The sequence below is a fragment of the Trachypithecus francoisi genome, unplaced genomic scaffold (genome assembly GCF_009764315.1).
Source record: "Trachypithecus francoisi isolate TF-2019V2 unplaced genomic scaffold, Tfra_2.0 Lachesis_group1, whole genome shotgun sequence".
In the NCBI taxonomy this organism is placed as follows: Eukaryota; Metazoa; Chordata; class Mammalia; order Primates; family Cercopithecidae; genus Trachypithecus; species Trachypithecus francoisi.
Window position 1 is genome coordinate 158638618 of NW_022681454.1, and position 15454 is coordinate 158654071.

Sequence of the window (15454 nt, forward strand, 5' to 3'; positions counted from 1 at the left end):
TTTTCTTTTTCTGTTTTCAGTCAGTCTCGCTCTGTCACTCGGGCTGGTCTTGAACTCTGGGCCTCAAACGACCCTCTCCATTCGGTCTTCCAAAGTGCTGGGATTACAGGCTTGAACCACCCGCCCAGCCTTTGGTTTAATGTTATGGTGGAATCTGGCCCCATTCAGCCTTAGGCCTTTAGAGTTTCCTTTCCTTCCTAACATTGGTCAGACTCCAGATGCAGTCAGTGTCCTCCTGACTACAGCCTTTATCATCCTCTCTGATTGCATCTTCTGCACTAAGGTGTGAAGATATGAAGATTTCACTTGTCCCCTGTTCCTACTTCCCACTCTTCCATCAAATCTCAGACTTCATCACAGGAGGGTATTTTTCTGGGAAGGTAGCCCTAAGTTTTTTTATTTACTTATTTATTTTATTTTATTGTTTTATTTTTTTGAGATTGAGTCCCACTCTATTGCCCAGGCTGGAGTGCAGTGGCCCAATCTCGGCTCACTGCAACCTCCGCCTCCCCTGTCCAAGTGATTCTCCTGCCTCAGCTTCTCGAGTAGCTGGGATTACAGGGATGCACCACCATGCCCGGCTAATTTTTTGTATTTTTAGTAGAGATGGGGTTTCGCCACGTTGGCCAGGCTCGTCTTGAACTCCCGACCTCAGCTGATCCGCAAGTCTTGGCCTCCCAAAGTGCGTGAACCACCGCGCCTGGCCAAGTAGCCCTAAGTTTTAAACAGAAAAGTGCGCCGGCCGGGCGCGGTGGCTCACGCCTGTAATCCCAGCACTTTGGGTGGCCGAGGCAGGCGGATCACGACGTCAGAAGATGGAGACCACCCTGGCTAACACGGTGAAACCCCGTCTCTACTAAAAAATAGAAAAAATTAGCCAGGCACGGTGGCGGGAGCCTGTAGTGCCAGCTACTCGGGAAGCTGAGGCAGGAGAATGGCCTGAACCCGGGAGGCGGAGCTTGCAGTGAGCCGAGATCGCGCCACTGCACTCCAGTCTGGGTGACAGAGACTCCGTCTCGAAAAAAAAAAAACAAAAAACTGCTATGCCAATTCTATGAATTCTTCTGCAAATATTAGCCTCTTTCAGTGTCTTATTTACCAAGTTATAAGACTTGAGGTTCCTCACAATTACTAATCTTTCAGCCTTGAAGATTTTATCCTCAAGTTCGTCCAACAAACTCATACTCGTCCCTTAAAATCTACTTTAAATATCAGTTCCTCAGGAGAGACCTTGGTGAGTCGGAGTTGGTAGGGTGGGGTCTAATCTCCAGGGTAGTAACTACGCAGCCTCTCAACCAGAGACGTAAACTGATCCAAAGAGCTGATTATTCCTCTTGCACGTTAACACTAACCACCCTGGCCGGGCGAGGTGGCTCACAGCGAGGCAGGCGGATCGCCTGAGCCCGAGTTCGAGACCAGCCGGGGCAACATGGCGAAACCCAGCCTCCACCAAAGAAATACAAAAATCAGCCAGGCGTGGTGGCGCGCGCTTGTAAGGTGGGAGGATCGCTTGGGCCTGGATGGTCGAGACTATAGTGAGCCGAGACCGCACCAGACCCTGTCTCAGAGAAAAAAAAAAAAAAAAAAAGTTGCTCATAGGAATGAAAAATCTGAAAAGATGGCCATTGTGATTTAAATGACCCGCTGAAGCCATCAGGGCCCCCAGGACGGAGGGAGCCGCCACAGGCTCTCCTCAGAATCTTCCCCTCTCCCTGCACCCTGGGGCATTGAGCATGCTCAGGCCCTTCCCGCCCACTTCCGATGGAGCAGCCAACCACCGCGCCGGTCAATTGTGCACTCGAAACTCGAAAACCAAGGCGCCCATGGTTGTGTGGGGGTTCCGTTCTGCGTCCCGCGGGGTTCCACGGGTCCTGCACGGCATCAGGCCTGAACCGCCGGCCCAGCTGCTCCAGGTAAGCTGGGAGGGCCGCAGGAAAGGCGCAGTAAGGCCTGGCGGGAGGCCTCCTTAACTGGGCAGGGGCTTCCTGAATATCAGCTGTGCCCACACCTCGGAGTCGCGACCTGTCCGAGACTGAGCTCAGACTGTGGATCCTTTTTTTTTGTTTTTGAGACGGAGTCTTGCTTAGTCGCCCAGGCTGGAGTGCAGTGGCGCGATCTCGGCTCACTGCAACCTCCACCTTCCGGATGCAAGCGATTCTCCTGTCTCAACCTCCCACACCCGGCTAATTTTTTGTATTTTTAGTAGAGACGGGGTTTCTCCATGTTGGCCAGGCTGGTGTCGAACTTCCGACTTCAGGTGATCCGCCCGCTTCGGCCTTACAAAGTGCTGGGATTACAGGCGTGAGCCACCGTGCTCGGACGGATTCTGTTTTAGCCGCGGAGGCGGTGGGACCCCGATGATTGAACTTTGATGAAGATTCTGATCTGAACACCAGTTTGGGAAGTGGCCACGTGATCTCTAAAAATTATAGTTGGAGCGTTAAGGAAGGATCTAGCACCCTACAGCGCCAGCACTTCTCTGGCGGATTTCGTCTCCTTCCGTCCTCACAAGGATCTGGCTGTTAAGAAACTGCTAGGGATGAGAAAGTTTAGGCTCACTTAGGTTTCATATCATCTAAAGTAATAGAGGCTGAATCTCGAGATCTGGGAATCTCTCACAGGTTTGATTCATTTGATTCACTTTGATTCAATTGATTCATTGAGCCTGCACTATGGACCAGCACAAGAATCAAAGTAGAAGCCAGGCGCGGTGGCTCACACTTGTAACCCCAACATGAGGAGGCCAGGGCGGGAGGATCTCTTGAACCCAGGAGTTCTAGCTCACGCTAGTGCCTGGGCAACATAGTGAGACCCCTGTCTCTACAAAAAAAAAAAAAAATCTGAGCATGGTGGGGCGTGCCTGTGGTCCCAGCTGCTCAGGAGGCTTAGGTGCAAGGATCACTTGAGCCCAGAGGCAGAGGTTGCAGTGAATGGAGATCGCACCACTGCACTCCAACCTTGGCAACAGAGTGAGAGCCTGTCTCAAAAAATAAAATAAATTAGGTAATAGAGGTTGAATTTTTCTTTTTTAATGTGACAAGATCTCAAGCAGTAAAGATTGAATTTTGAGAGTAGGGAATCTACCGCAGGTTTGATTTATTAGCCTAATAATTATTGAACACACACCGTACACCAGCATAAGAATCTGAGTTGGTAATTCAGTTTTGAGGAAAATAAGGAAGAATTCAGACCGTGAACTGTACTCTCCAGTGTCCTTAACCAAAGGTTGACAAAAATAAATATAAAAATATCAACTATAATCTGCAGTATGATCGATATGTGGAGCCAGGAAAAGAGTAAAGTCCAGGTGCTGGTGAGTCTTGTAATACTTAAAGAGTAAGAAAAGCCATTCCATTGGAAATCAGAAGGTTATAGATTTAGATTTGTGTTTGGAAACTATAGAGTTATGGAATTGACTGAGGAGACAGAGCATGTCAAAAATAAAGCCAGACACTGGATAGTCTTAAGGACAGATTTTAATCAGTAATGTATTATTGCAATAGGGAGAATAATTCAGCATGAACAGAACTCAACTGTGATTTGTACAGAGGTGACCAAGTGCTTCAAAGGGGAACTGGGGAATGAAGGTAGTGAGTAGGGGCTCTGTAGAGTCAGGGAAGTAAAAAATTACAAAAAGTGGGAAAGGGGTGGTTGGGTCACATGAAACACACCCGGGTTTGCTCGCTGGCACTTAAGGAAATCAGGCCCCAACTCTCCCATAGATGCTGGGAGACAGGGGCCCTGTCTTCAGGTATCAGAAGATAGTTACTATAGTAGGCTAATGTTTATAGCTCGGACTGGGAAGAGCGGCTTACGATGCTGTTCTTTATGAACTTCATTGCCTGAGTCTGGAAGATGGGTAGGGGAAAGCTGGAGTGTGTGGGGAAGGACAGACCATTGAGTTCCGGGATCTATGCAGGAATGTTCCCTGAACTTTTTTATTTTAAATGAAATACACTTTTTTTTTTTTTTTAAGACGGATTCTCACTCTGTCGCCCAAGATGGAGTGCAGTGGCGTGATCTCTGCTCACTGCAACCTCCACCTCCTGGGTTCAAGCAATTCTCCTGCCTCAGCTTCCCGAGGAGCTGGGATTACAGGTGCATGCCACTACACCTGGCTAATTTTTGTATTGTTAGTAGAGACAGGGTTTCACCATGTTGGTCAGGCTGGTCTTGAACTCCTGACCTCATGATCCACCCCCTCTCGGCCTCCCAAAGTTCTGGGATTACAGGCATGAGCCACTGCGCCCGTCTATGAAATACACTTTTTTACAGCAATGTGGTTCTTTCTTATAATTTAAAAAATTCCAGTCATATTTTGCAATGTATTGGCTGTATAGCTTTGTTCAGAGTGCTTAAAACTGCCTCTTCAAATTTACCCAGCCCCAAAGCATCCATTAAACATGGTGTGTTAAAATAAGGATTAGGAGCCTATGCAATGACATTGTTATTTATGAGAATGTTAAATTGGAAGGTGGGAAGAGTTAAAGGACACATTATTATTTTATTTTACTTTCTTATTATTGAAAAATATTATAATTTTTAACATGTAATAATACCTTACTGTCCCTTCAAAATTGGAATGTAAATGACACTTTCGGCCCAACTACTGCTATAAGTAGTTAACACATTTTCTAATCAGGAACAGTGAGGCCGGGCGCGTTGGCTCAAGCCTGTAATCCCAGCACTTTGGGAGGCCGAGACGGGTGGATCACGAGGTCAGAAGATCGAGACCATCCTGGTCTACACGGTGAAACCCCGTCTCTACTAAAAAATACAAAAACTGGCCGGGCGACGAGGCGGGCGCCTGTAGTCCCAGCTACTCGGGAGGCTGAGGCAGGAGAATGGTGTAAACCCGGGACTCGGAGCTTGCAGTGAGCCGAGATCGCGCCACTGCACTCCAGCCTGGGCGACAGAGCGAGACTCCGTCTCAAAAAAAAAAAATAAATAAAATAAAAAAGGAACAGTGAGAGAGACAGTAGTTTTAGACCAAAATAGCACTATATATATACTACAACAGTTAAAGACATAAATGGAGGCAGTTTGACTAGATTTCTAAATGTTCTTTTCACTTGGAAATTTAGACATAAATGGAGGCAGTTTGACTAGATTTCTAAATGTTCTTTTCACTTGGAAATTTTATAAGATTTTGGAATAATACCTGTGTTAGTATCCCCAAGACCACCCCCGGGTTTGGTGATTTGCTAAAATGACCGCAGGACTCAGCGTAGTATTAATTGAGGTTATAACCTAATTATTTTGAGATGACATCTCGCTCTGTCATCCAGATTGGAGTACAACGGCACAGTCATGACTCACTGAAGCCTTGAACTCCTGGGCTAGAAACAAACTCAGAGAAATTAAGTTAGTTGATCAATGACATAGATCTAGGTAAGTGAATGTTGGAGTGAAACACCCATCCCATTAGAGACTGCTACCTAATAATTTGTGTGATATCGGTTTACATCATCTTATGTGTGTTTTTTTTTTTTTTTTTTGAGACGGAGTCTCGCTCTGTCGCCCAAGGTGGAGTGCAGTGGCCGGATCTCAGCTCACCGCAATCTCCGCCTCCCGGGTTCACGCCATTCTCCTGCCTCAGCCTCCTGAGTAGCTGGGACTACAGGCGCCCGCCACCTCGCCCGGCTAGTTTTTTGTATTTTTAGTAGAGACGGGGTTTCACCGTGTTAGCCAGGATGGTCTCGATCTCCTGACCTTGTGATCCGCCCGCCTCGGCCTCCCAAAGTGCTGGGATTACAGGCTTGAGCCACCGCGCCCGGCCTATCTTATGTGTTTTTTTTAAAAAAGTTTAAAAATCTTAATTCCCCTCGTTAGACTATTTGATATAGTAGCGATTTGTGGATATCCATCTGGATAGGTTAAACAGAACGCTATATGAAGCACTTGAATAAAGGTTTTCAAGACTATGCACTAATGTGAATGTGAAGAAAAGATGATGTGCTTGGGCCGGGCGTGGTGGCTCACATCTGTAGAGACTTTCTCATCTGTCTCACTTTGAGAGACTGAGGCAGGCAGATCACTTGAGGTCAGGAGTTCAAGACCAGCCCGGCCAACATGGCGAAACCCCGTCTCTACTAAAAATACAAAAATTAGGCCGGGCGCGGTGGCTCAAGCCTGTAATCCCAGCACTTTGGGAGGCCGAGACGGGTGGATCACAAGGTCAGGAGATCGAGACCACCCTGGCTAATACGGTGAAACCCCGTCTCTACTAAAGAATACAAAAAACAGGCCGGGCGCGGTGGCTCAAGCCTGTAATCCCAGCACTTTGGGAGGCCGAGACGGGCGGATCACGAGGTCAGGAGATCGAGACCCTCCTGGCTAATACAGTGAAACCCCGTCTCTACTAAAAATACAAAAACTAGCCGGGCGAAGTGGCGGGCGCCTGTAGTCCCAGCTACTCGGGAGGCTGAGGCAGGAGAATGGCGTGAACCCGGGAGGCGGAGCTTGCAGTGAGCCGAGATCGCGCCACTGCACTCCAGCCCGGCGACAGAGCGAGACTCCGTCTCAAAAAAAAAAAAAAAAAAAAGAATACAAAAAACTAGCCGGGCGACGAGGCGGGCGCCTGTAGTCCCAGCTACTCGGGAGGCTGAGGCAGGAGAATGGCGTGAACCCGGGAGGCGGAGCTTGCAGTGAGCTGAGATCCGGCCACTGCACTCCAGCCTGGGCGACAGAGCCAGACTCCGTCTCAAAAAAAAAAAACAAAAATTAGCCGGGCATGGTGGCAGGCACCTATAATCCCAGGTACTGGGGAGGCTGAGGCAGGGGAATTGCTTGAACCTGGGAGGCAGAGGTTGCAGTGAGCTGAGATCATGCCATTGCACTCCAGCCTGGGAGACAAGAGTGAGACTCTGTCTCAAAAAAAAAAAAAAGAGAGACTGGGCATGGTGGCTCACGCCTGTAATCCCAGTTCCCAGCACTTTGGGAGGCTGAGGTGGGTGGATCACCTGAGGTCAGGAGTTCGAGATCAGCCTGGCCAACATGGTGAGACCCCATCTCTACTAAAAATACAAAAATTAGCTGGGTGTGGTGGTGTGCACCTGTAGTCCCAGCTACTTGAGGCTGAGGCAGGAGAATTGCTTGAACCTGGGAGGCGGAGGCAGAGGTTGCAGTGAGCCGAGACTGCGCCATTGCACTCCAGCCTGGGCAACGAGAGCAAAACTCTGTCTCACACACACACACACACACACACACACACAAACACACACACACACAAAACAAACAGTGTGCTTAGTGATTTAGTATCACACCAGTAGTCACACCAGTTAGTATTAGGACTTTGGATAAGGCTATCAGATCATTATACTTTTTGTTTGTTTGTTTTGCTAAGTCTCGCTCTGTTGCCAGGGCTGGAGTGCAGTGCTGTGATCTCGGTTCACTGCAACCTCACCTCCTAGATTCAAGTGATTCTCCCACCTCAGCCTCCCAAGTAGCTGGGACTAGAGACAAGCACCACCATGCCCAATTAATTTTTGTATTTTTAGTAGAGATGGGGTTTCACCATGTTGGCCAGACTGATCTTGAACTCCTGACCTCCAGTGATCCGCCTGCCTTGGCCTCCCAAAGTGCTGGGATTACAGGTGTGAGCCAATGCGCCCAGCTCCTGTTTCATTAAATCTAAGATGAATGATTCTATTCATACTAGAATCATTCTGAAATGGGCTGAGTGCAGTGGGGCTCTCTTTTAATTTTGAACAGTCTCCCAACCTAAATTTTATGTTTTATAACATTGACATTATTCTCTATTTGTATTATTTTTGGATTTTATTCATTCATGTATCCACCTGTTCATGATTCACTTTCTTGAAGGTCTTTACTGATTTTCTACTACCTCCCTATGAATAAGGTAGACCAAGTACCCACTTCCAGTCTATCTCATTCACCAGCTAAGGCCAAAGGAGAAAAAAATACCCGAAGAAAACAATCTCAGATTATGACTGAGTTCTGTGAAGGGAAAGAGATGGGATAATGAGAGACTAGAGGGTGGGGTGGGAGGCAGTCAGATGGATGAGCAGCAGATAGGAGTTGTGAGGTGACCTGAAGGAAAAGAGAGGTGTTTATAAGGATCATGACCCCTTCACCAGTCAATATTTAAGCATGTATTTCCTAAGAATGAGGACATTTTCTTTTGTAGCTATGTTGCAGTTAGGAAATTCAGGAAGCTTAACTTTGATGTATTACTAATATCTAATAAAGAGTACACCCTCCATTTTTTCACTTTGTCCTATACTATCCACTTTATTACAACTTTTTTTTTCTCAGTCTAGAATCTAAGCTAAGAGAATTAATTGCTTTTTTTGTTCGTTTGTTTTTCCTCATATGTAAGGAAACAGGCTGGGCATAGGGGCTGTCACCTATACTCCCAGCACTTTGGGAGGCCAAGGTGGGAGAATTGTTCAAAACCACCCTGGCCAACATAGAGAGACCCCCATCTCTACAAAATATTTTAAAAATTAACTGGGCCTGGTGGCACAAGCCTGTGGTCACGGTTACTCTGCAGGCTGAGGCTGCAGAGAACCATGGTCATACCACTGCACTCTGGCTTGGGAGACACAGCAAGATCCTGTCTGAAAAAAAAACCCTGCTTTTTTTCCCCAGCACTGTTATCTTGTGCTGTTGAGAACCATTTTCATGTTGAATCTTGTATGATTTGGATTTCTTCACTGTTATATATACATACATACATTTTTATATATAATTTTATAGGTCAGGTGCACTGGCTCACACCTGTAATTCCAGCACTTTGGGAGGCTGAGGCAGGCAGATCACATGAGGTCAGGAGTTCGAGGCCAGCGTGAAACCCCGTCGCTAACAAAACTACAAAAATGTAGCCAGGCGTGGTGGCAGGTGCCTTAATCCCAGCTACTTGGGAGCCTGAGGCAGGAGAATCACTTGAACCTAGCAGGCAGAGGTTGCAGTGAACCAAGATTGTGCCATTGCACTCCAGCCTGGGTGACAGTGAAACTCCATCTCAAAAAATAATAACAATTGTATGTTATATATAATAGAATTTTATATGTAATACACAGTTACTTATAATAGAATCTTATGTATTTTATATATATATTCTGCACAAGTTCTCCATAGATGGTAATGCTTTGCTCCCCATTGCAGGTCATCAGTTTGCCCCATCATTGGCTAAGGTGGTATTCTCTACATTATAAAGGTACTTATTTTTCTCTTTGTAATTAAAATATAATCCTAGAGTAAAATTTTGAGAATGTGAATATCTTTTTTTTTTTTTTTTTTTTTTGAGGCGGAGTCTCGCTCTGTCGCCCGGACTGGAGTGCAGTGGCCGGATCTCAGCTCACTGCAAGCTCCGCCTCCCGGGTTTACGCCATTCTCCTGCCTCAGCCTCCCGAGTAGCTGGGACTACAGGCGCCCGCCACCTCGCCCGGCTAGTTTTTGTGTTTTTTTTTAGTAGAGACGGGGTTTCACCGTGTTAGTCAGGATGGTCTCGATCTCCTGACCTCGTGATCCGCCCGTCTCGGCCTCCCAAAGTGCTGGGATTACAGGCTTGAGCCACCGCGCCCGGCCTGAGAATGTGAATATCATTCCCCCATAACATTTTACCCAGTAGTTTTTACAGTTAGTGATGATTTTTGCCTGAACCAATTATTATATTGTGATTCCAAATCCAGGAGATTTTGAAATTAAAAATCTTTTCTCATCCACAGGAATGACTGCTGTATTATAACCTTTGGCTAGTTTATTGAAGAAGAAAATCATTACAGGTAGATTCAGATGGGCTCATCTATAATAGAGCTGTAAGCTTTGAATTATTATCCTCCAAGCGAACGAGCAGGGGACTAAACAAGACTCCAGTGGGTGCCATCAGCATGCCAGGCCAGTGAAGCCTAAACCTGATCAATCTACAAGGTTCGGGAGGGGGTATCCACTTCTCAGTGGGTTTGCGCTCTACGGAAGCCGGACAAGTTCAGCCCAACTTCCTTTTCACAGTTCCTTCACCCTGACCAGAGGGAGCTTACCTTACGCACTACCTTTGTTCGCAGCTCGATGGAACTCGTGACGGCTCTGGTGAACCTCCAAGAGGAGTCTAGCTGTCCCATCTGTTTGGAGTACTTGAAAGACCCAGTGACCATCAACTGTGGGCACAACTTCTGTTGCTCCTGCCTCAATGTATCCTGGAAAGATCTAGATGATACCTTTCCCTGTCCTGTCTGCCGTTTTTGCTTTCCATACAAGAGCTTCAGGAGGAACCCCCAGCTCCGTAATTTGACTGAAATTGCTAAACAACTCTATATTAGGAGGAGCAAGAGAAAGAGGCAGAAAGAGAATGCCGTGTGTGAAAAACACAATCAGTTTCTGACCCTCTTCTGTTTGAAGGATCTAGAGACCTTATGTACACAGTGCAGTTTCTCCACTAAACACCAGAAGCACTACATTTGCCCTATTAAGAAAGCTGCCTCTTATCACAGAGAAATTCTAGAAGGTAGCATTGAACCCTTGAAGAAGAATATAGAACGAGTTGAAAAAGTGCTAATTCTGCAAGGCAGCAAATCAGTGGAGCTGAAGAAGAAGGTAGAATATAAGAGGGAAGAAATAAATTGTGAGTTTGAGCAAATTAGATTGTTTTTACAGAACGAGCAAGAGACTATTCTTAGGCAGATACAAGATGAAGAGATGAACATTTTAGAAAAACTAAATGAAAACCTTGTAAAATTTTCAGATTATGTTTCCACGTTAAAACATCTACTGAGGGAGGTAGAGGGCAAGTCCACGCAGTCAAACCTGGAATTACTGACACATGTTAAGAGTGTGCACCACAGTTATCAAAATCTAAAACGTCCTGAACTCTTTTCATTTAGATTAACAAAATATGGTTTCAGTCTTCCTCCTCAATATTCTGGCTTGGACAGAATTATCAAGCCATTTCAAGTAGATGTGATCCTAGATCTTGACACAGCACATCCTCAACTTACTGTCTCTGAGGATAGAAAAGCTGTGCGATATGGAAGAACAAAACCAAACATTTGTTATAACCCAAAGAGATTTTATGTCTGCCCTGCTGTCCTAGGCTCTCAGCGATTTAGTTCTGGCCGACATTACTGGGAGGTAGAAGTGGGAAACAAACCTAAATGGATATTGGGTGTGTGTCAAGACTGTCTTCTTAGGAACTGGCAGGATCAGCCATCAGTTCTGGGTGGATTCTGGGCAATTGGGCGATATATAAAGAGGGGTTATGTTGCGTCAGGTCCTAAGACAACCCAGCTTCTGCCAGTAGTAAAACCCAGTAAGATTGGTATTTTTCTGGACTATGAATTGGGCGATCTTTCCTTTTATAATATGAATGATAGGTCTGTTCTCTATACTTTTAATGATTCTTTCACAGAAGCCCTTTGGCCTTATTTCTATACTGGAACAGATTCCGAACCTCTTAAAATCTGCTCAGTATCAGATTCTGAAAGATAAGGAACTGGTAAATGAGTTTGTTTCAGTTTTTGTAGGTAACTTAGCCAGTAAATTTAATCTCATTTCTGGAATTTTAAGTTTTACCACTGAAAACCAGAGTTGATTTTTCTCCTAAATTTTTGGCAACTATAAAAAGATGTTCATAATGCCACTTTCATATATTTAGTCTATGAATATAATTGTCAAATGCTTTGATTTCTAAGATAAAATATTTTAGAATTATGTTACTTAATATGTCCAATAAAATGTTTTCAAATTGCCTATAATTTTTTTTTTAGTTAAGCCAATTATTTAAAGTTTCATACATTATATGAATATCATACTTGTCACATACCTTTCTTTTTAGTGGATTATTCTGTTTACCTCCCTATTTCTCATAATTTGTTTCTGTTCTTTTGTGTGTGTCAGTTGAAACAATTGGCTTATTTTTGTGCTTAATGAGGATTTCACTTTGTTTAAATCCTTTCCCCACATATACTTACCTGTGCACAGTCCATAAGTAATCTCTAACAGCTCTTTTTCTCTTTCTGTATATCACCTGCCAATCTACACCAACTACACTCATGACTACTTCCAGTCACTACCATTCTAGGAACTGACCTCTACTCTTGGCTTCTTTCTTGGTTTAAGCCTCTGTTTTCCTCTTTATCTTTTCATTTTGGGGTATCATCAACCCAAATGTTGCAGCATTGTAAAGTTTGTCAGACTACAAGTTTGCAAATGACTTTTCCCACATTTGGGTGGCAGTGAAAGAGACTATTTGGAATCATTTTAATTTTTAAAACTTGATGGTTTTGACAAGTCTGATATCAGTCTGATTCTTGATGCTTGGATACCACTGTTTTTCATAATCCTTTAAGATCTTTTGTAGCCCTAGTGTTTGAACTTTGTTTATTTTACTGACTAATCAAAGCTTAGTTTAGTATCCGTTTTCCAAAATGCTTGGAACCAGAAGTGTTTCAGCTTTCAGATTTTTGGGGGGGATTTTGGAATATTTGCTTACGCACGATGAGATATCTTGGGGATAGGACACAATTTGAAAGAAAAAATTCATTTTATACACACAGCCTGCAGGTAATTACACGAAACAAAGTTTGTGTACATTGAACCCTCAGAAAGCAAAAGTGTCAGGTGTGGAATTTTCCACTTGGGTGTCATGGCAGCACTCAGTGTTTCAGATTATGGAGCATTTTGGATTTTATGTTTTTGATTAGGGATGCTAAACATCTGCCTTCAATTTGGAATTGTATTAGATGAGCAAAACAAAGGTTTCCATCCTTAAGCAGCAGACTTCCTGGAGGGGAGAAAGGAAACAATAAAATAGTAAACACAAAGAATTGCTGTAGTGTGTTAGATGCTGATCAGATACTGTGGTGACAGGGAAAAGCAGGTCAATGTCACCTGTGTGAGAGTGCTGTGCATAAGGGAGAGTTAGCTATGTGAGGTGGGTGGTCAGGGTAGGTATCTTGGAGAATGTGGAATCTGAGCAAACATTTGAGTTGAGGGAATAGGCTTGGAAATAGATCCTCATCAAATTTCATTTCAGAGTGCATGGCTTGAGAAAGTGTATGGGGAAGGGACTGTCAAGCTGTACTAATAGCAAGGAAGCCGGCGACAAGTAGTGAGTAAAGAAAAATACTGGAGTACGGTCAGAGAGGTAGTATATTTCTCTCTCATTTGATCCTGGGGTTTCTCCAGAGAGTGGCTATACCCTGCAGCCCTGCACTGCCCCAACTCCGGGGGATTTGGTAGTGGATATTTACAGGGTGCCTTTGATGGGCTATTTATCCTGGTGGATGGCCTAATGCCTGAGTATCCAATCTGTGACCAGGAGTCCCTCTCACTGGAAACTTGTTTATACTGACAAACACCCTGTGGCTCTTGTTGGACCTATTTCCAGCTTATTCATGCCAAGACAGCCACTCTGTAGGAGAGCCCTGACCAGGGGAAAAGTTAAGTCCATGTGTTAGTAGAGTTTGACATAGAGGAGGCAACGCAACAAAAACACATAAAATAACAGAAACAGTTTTATTACAGGTCCATGAGAGAAGACGGTACTGTTGAGGGCTGATGAGAAGGCTGCAGGGGCAGTGCTGCTCACCTAGCGGTTGAGGAGCCAGAGAGAGAGAGAGACCAATGGCCCAAGGCCTTTATTGGGGTCCAGTGCATTTCCCAAGGGGCATTCTAGTTGGTGGATTTGGGGTAAGCAGGCATGAGTTTTGTGGGGTCACACTGTATGAGAGGTAGTCCTTGCAGCAAATGTATACAGTCCCCTGTGGGGTGTGCAGGTCAGTGGGGTGAGTCAAGTAGGTTTTATCTACATGTCCCATTAGGGAGGTGGTCACCAGGAGGCTGTTGTATAAGGCAGATACCTGGATCAAATACGTTGAGGAACAGAAGTAGAGAACTGGTAGCAGTAGTAAGGGCAACCAAGCCCTGTTTCTGATATGAGAAAGTTAAACCCTTATTAAAAGTGGATGTTTACAGCTCAGGAAGGCAAAAAATTAAAAAAAAAAAAAAAATGCTGAAGGCTGGACACAGAGGCTTACACTTGTAATCCCAGCACTATGGGAGGTCACTTGAGCCCAGGAGTTTGAGACCAACTTGAACAACATAGTGGGACGCTATCTCTACAAAAAATGTTAAAATTTAGCCAGGCATGGTGGTGAGTACCTGTTGTCCCAGCTACTTGGGAGGCTGAGGCAGGAGGATCACTTAAGCCCAGGAGGCCGAGGCTGCAGTGAACTATAATTGCGCCACTGCACTCCAGCCTAGGTGACACAGTGAAACCCTGTCTCAAAAAAGAAAAAAGGAAAAAAATCATAGGAAAAAATATATTTACTATTCATTAAGTGGAAGTAGATCATAATGATCTTCATCCTCGTCATCTTCACGTTGAGTAGGCTGAGGAAGAAAAGGAGAAGTTGGTCTCAGGTAGCAGAGGCAGAATAAAATCTGTTTAAGTGGATCTGCTCAGCTTGTACCCATGTTGTTCAAGAGTCAACTGTACACTACATCACCTATGAATTATTCTTGTCAAGAAAAAAGTTAAATCTGAATTTAGCAAGCCTTTATAACTAACTCTCAGTTTACAGAAAATATGGGGGTCAAGGAATAAGTTAAGTGACACAGGAAATGACACAGAAATGTGTGAAATAATACAGGACAGTTACCTACTCTACTCAACAAGGCAATTATATCTTTTTAGTTGAAACCAATAAAATTTCTAAATGTAAAACACAAAACTTCTTTCAATCCAGATTTGAACAACCAACTTCAAAAAGACATTTTATTGGCCGGGCGTGGTGGCTCATGCAAAAAGAGCGAAACTCCATCTCAAAAAAAAAAAAAAAAAAAAGACATTTTATTTTATTTTAATTTTTTTTAGATGGAGTCTTGCTCTGTCGCCCAGGCTGGAGTGCAATGGCACAATCTAGGCTCACTGCAACCTCTGCCTCCCAGGCTCAAGTGATTCTCCTGCCTCAGCCTCCCAAGTAGCTGGGATGACAGGCACGTGCCACCACACCCAGCTAATTTTTGTATTTTTAGTAGAGATGGGGTTTCACCATGTTGTCCAGGCTGGTCTTGAACTCCCGACCTCAGGTGATCCACCCACCTCTGCCTCCTAAAGTGCTGGGATTACAGGCGTAAGCCATGGCACCCGGCCAAAAAGACATTTTATAAGGCACTTGGAGAATTTTCAATACATATTAAGAATAAAATAAAAAAAGCCGGGCGAGGTGGCGGGCGCCTGTAGTCCCAGCTACTTGGGAGGCTGAGGCAGGAGAATGGCGTAAACCCCGGAGGTGGAGCTTGCAGTGAGCTGAGATCCGGCCACTACACTCCAGCCTGGGCGATAGAGCGAGACTCTGTCTCAAAAAAAAAAAAAAAAAAGAATAAAATAATACCAAGGAGGAAGCATTGCTTGTTTTGTTAAATATAATAAAGGTTATCTAAGATTATACCTGTATTTGTTGGAGTGGGTACTTCCCCCTCAATGACAGCA

General features: G+C 44.7%; 1 protein-coding gene across 1 annotated transcript; it reads left to right on the plus strand.

Moving 5' to 3' along the window:
• The first annotated feature begins 1801 nt into the window (after window positions 1–1801).
• On the plus strand, window positions 1802–11714 carry TRIM60 (tripartite motif containing 60). Its single transcript, XM_033213302.1, has 3 exons — window positions 1802–1913; window positions 9130–9181; window positions 10029–11714. Exon 3 carries the CDS (start codon window positions 10033–10035, stop codon window positions 11446–11448), a length of 1416 nt encoding a protein of 471 aa, XP_033069193.1. The 5' UTR covers window positions 1802–1913; window positions 9130–9181; window positions 10029–10032; the 3' UTR covers window positions 11449–11714.
• Window positions 11715–15454: the final 3740 nt, after the last annotated feature.

Coding starts and splice junctions, on each gene's coding strand:
- TRIM60 (XM_033213302.1), top strand. CDS start 10,033: ATGGAACTCGTGACGGCTCTGGTGAACCTCCAAGAGGAGTCTAGCTGT.